This window comes from Corvus brachyrhynchos, unplaced genomic scaffold (genome assembly GCF_000691975.1).
Source record: "Corvus brachyrhynchos isolate BGI_N302 unplaced genomic scaffold, ASM69197v1 scaffold37, whole genome shotgun sequence".
Lineage (NCBI taxonomy): Eukaryota > Metazoa > Chordata > Aves > Passeriformes > Corvidae > Corvus > Corvus brachyrhynchos.
In genome coordinates, this window is record NW_008239289.1 from 2,548,105 (window position 1) to 2,550,857 (window position 2,753).

The following is a 2,753-nucleotide window of genomic DNA, read 5'->3' on the forward strand; positions in this document are numbered from 1 at the left end:
GGACGGGGCACGAACGGGGACACAGCCCTGCCCTGCGCGGGCCCGTGCTCCCCGGGCAGCTGCGAAACGGTGGTGGCGTCGAAGCTGGACAGTTCGGCACCTCTGTGCACTCGAAAAATATATATAGTATGTCTTGGGAACCTGTATGTGGAGGGGTCATTTCAGTATATCAAGGGAAGACCTCCTCAAATTCTGTGGCACAGCGCGTTAAAGAGGATACTTCTCTTGTTTGCTTATTTGTGTGTGGTGTTAATGCAAAAATTAGTAAAACGCCAGCGTCCTGTGGTTAAGAGCCAGGGAGGACGGTTAAAGCACACAAGTACTTGGAGTAGTAACAAAAAGTTTGCCAGAATCCATGGAAGCCGTGGGATGCGCTCGTCGTTGCTGTGCTGCTCTTCACCTTTGTGGTGTGTGTGTGCTTGCTGCTGATGTCCTTTCAGAGATTTAGTGTACAGGTCCTTTTGACCCTGGGCAACTGGTGTTAAGGAGCATTAATCTTCCTTAATTTTATACTTACGTGCACCTGGAATAATTGGAGAGAAGTAAAAGCTTTATGGGTTTCCCACTTGAGAATTGCTTGCTTTTAGTTACGATTCCTCTTCCTTTACCTATGATAGTGTGGTCTTACCAAAAACCATTAACTTGTTTAAGCTATTTATTCCTTAAGAAATACAGTGTAAACTCTAAACATCCAGTATTGTAATTTAAAGTGAAAAATACTGCTTGCACACTAACTGTTCCATAGGATGCTCACAAGTATCATTTAAAAAAAAAATCAGTTTGGTAGAAAACAAAGGGAATGTTGAGGCTCTCAGTGAAAGTAGTCAGAATTATACCACTGTTTGTGATGAGATGTGCAAGTGCCAAATGCAACTTACTTTTGTTTATGAAAACAAAAATGGAAAGGAAACTTGCCAGTAAATGATAGTCAGAGTTACCAGTTTTCAAGCACTGGGCAAGGTAGCATTTGCTAGAGTGTATTTAAGTTAAGAATTATACTCAAGCTGTAACTGTAAATGGGAGTGATGTTTCTTCTCAGTAATTTACTAAATACTGTGTAGAAAGAAATGCCTCTATTTTATCTATTTTACTCCTGAGAAGTACTTCAGAGAAATTAATATCCTATTCTAACTTGTAAGTTGTAGCACTTAATAGCAGCTCTTTGTCAAGTTATGAAGGTGGATATGTTTAGATTCTGGAGATAGTTCAGGCCTCATAGAGCACCCATGAAAAGTTCTTTACGTTTCCTCTTCAGACTTTTTATTTGAAGTATGAATTAAGTCTTTCTACATTGTAAGTTAGTTTGAGGTTTTTTTAATTAGCAGCTTCTGTCAAAATACAAATAGAGTGGGTAGATGTCAAAAAAATGACATGTTACATTAAAGCATGATCTATTTTGTAGCCTTAAATTGGAATGTGAGAAGCTGGCAAGCGAAAAGACGGAAATGCAGAGGCATTATGTGATGGTAAGTATATTTGGTTCTATCTTTATTTCAGTAAATATCTCCTAATGCAACGTTCATCAGCATAAGAAAATAATGTATGCTCATTTATTTGCAGTACTATGAAATGTCGTATGGATTAAACATTGAAATGCACAAACAGGTAAGACATTTTGTTTTTTTAAGCCACAAAATCTGCAGTCTGTCTGGTGTATTTAAATGTAGCTCTGCTGTTTATGCTCAGATGACTGTATCGTGTCTGAATCAATAGCCTGATTTGTAGCCTGATTAGTAGACCTTTGCCTACCTCCTGTCAGATGAGGTGTAGATTAGGTTAAATGCCTTTTTGGTATTGGTCCTGAGAAACTTTGGCATAAATAGGGAAGGTCTGTGGTTTTAAAAATGCAGTTCGGTACTTTACAAGTTTGGGTTTTTTTGGGTTGGGTTTTTTTGTTTGTTTTGTTAGCGGTAGAGGCTGTGATGTGTAGAACTGATCTTATGTCTGTGTAGCATATGTAGTCATAGTTACGCAAATCCTTGCCTTATAAAGGTATGAAGAGATTAGTGACTTGGAAAGCTCTAGTTATGACTATGAGTTTGCAAGTTCCCATAAAATTCACACTTATGGCAACTATAATGGTGAATAAAAAGAGTATTGAACTGGAACAAGACACTAAGGACCTCATAAGAGAAGAAAAGCTAAATGATTGCACAGCTCAGAGGACCCTCAATTGAGTAGTCATTGTCTGCCAAATAAAGCATTAATGGCAGGGTGTAAGTATTCTGTAGATATGCTGACATTCACTTTTTCATCAAGATGCTAGTACAATAAGTCTTTCAGAAATCGATGGCCTCTTAAAAAAATTATCATTAGATGAAGTTGCACAGTTGGACACATTTCAAAGTGCAACAATACAATTCTTTCTTGATGTGTATGTGCTATTTCATCTAAAACTCTTGTTTCATTAAATTAAAGAGCATGGCTGACCGGCTAGGGCACAGCGAAGAAATTGATTAGTTCAGGCTTCAGATCTTCAGTATATTCAAAGACATTCATTAAGCAAGTGAATTACGGAGTTGAATTTTGCTTTTATAACTCTGAACTCTTTGATTTTTTTGTTGTTTGCTTTGTTTTTCCCTAAGAATATTATATTTGGTAAGGTGGCATTGTAATTCCATGATAGTTTTCTATCTGCAAATCTGGGTAGGTGTTCTTTTGGGTTATGGCGATATGCTTGTTTCAATTCAAAATGTCATTAAAAGAAGTAGTATCATGACAACCTCTTTTTTTTTTTTTTTTTTTTTTTTTTT

The 2,753-nt window shown here is 37.2% G+C and overlaps 1 protein-coding gene across 1 annotated transcript in view; it reads left to right on the forward strand.

Moving 5' to 3' along the window:
* Positions 1-1,402: 1,402 nt before the first annotated feature.
* The window catches only part of LOC103619863 (transducin-like enhancer protein 1), an 80,249-nt gene continuing 78,898 nt past the window's right edge, over positions 1,403-2,753 (forward strand). Inside the window, exons 1-2 of the mRNA XM_017740440.1 lie at positions 1,403-1,466; positions 1,561-1,605. Coding sequence (XP_017595929.1) covers positions 1,446-1,466; positions 1,561-1,605 — 66 coding nt within the window. The 5' untranslated portion in view covers positions 1,403-1,445. The remainder of the gene's footprint in view (positions 1,467-1,560; positions 1,606-2,753) is intronic.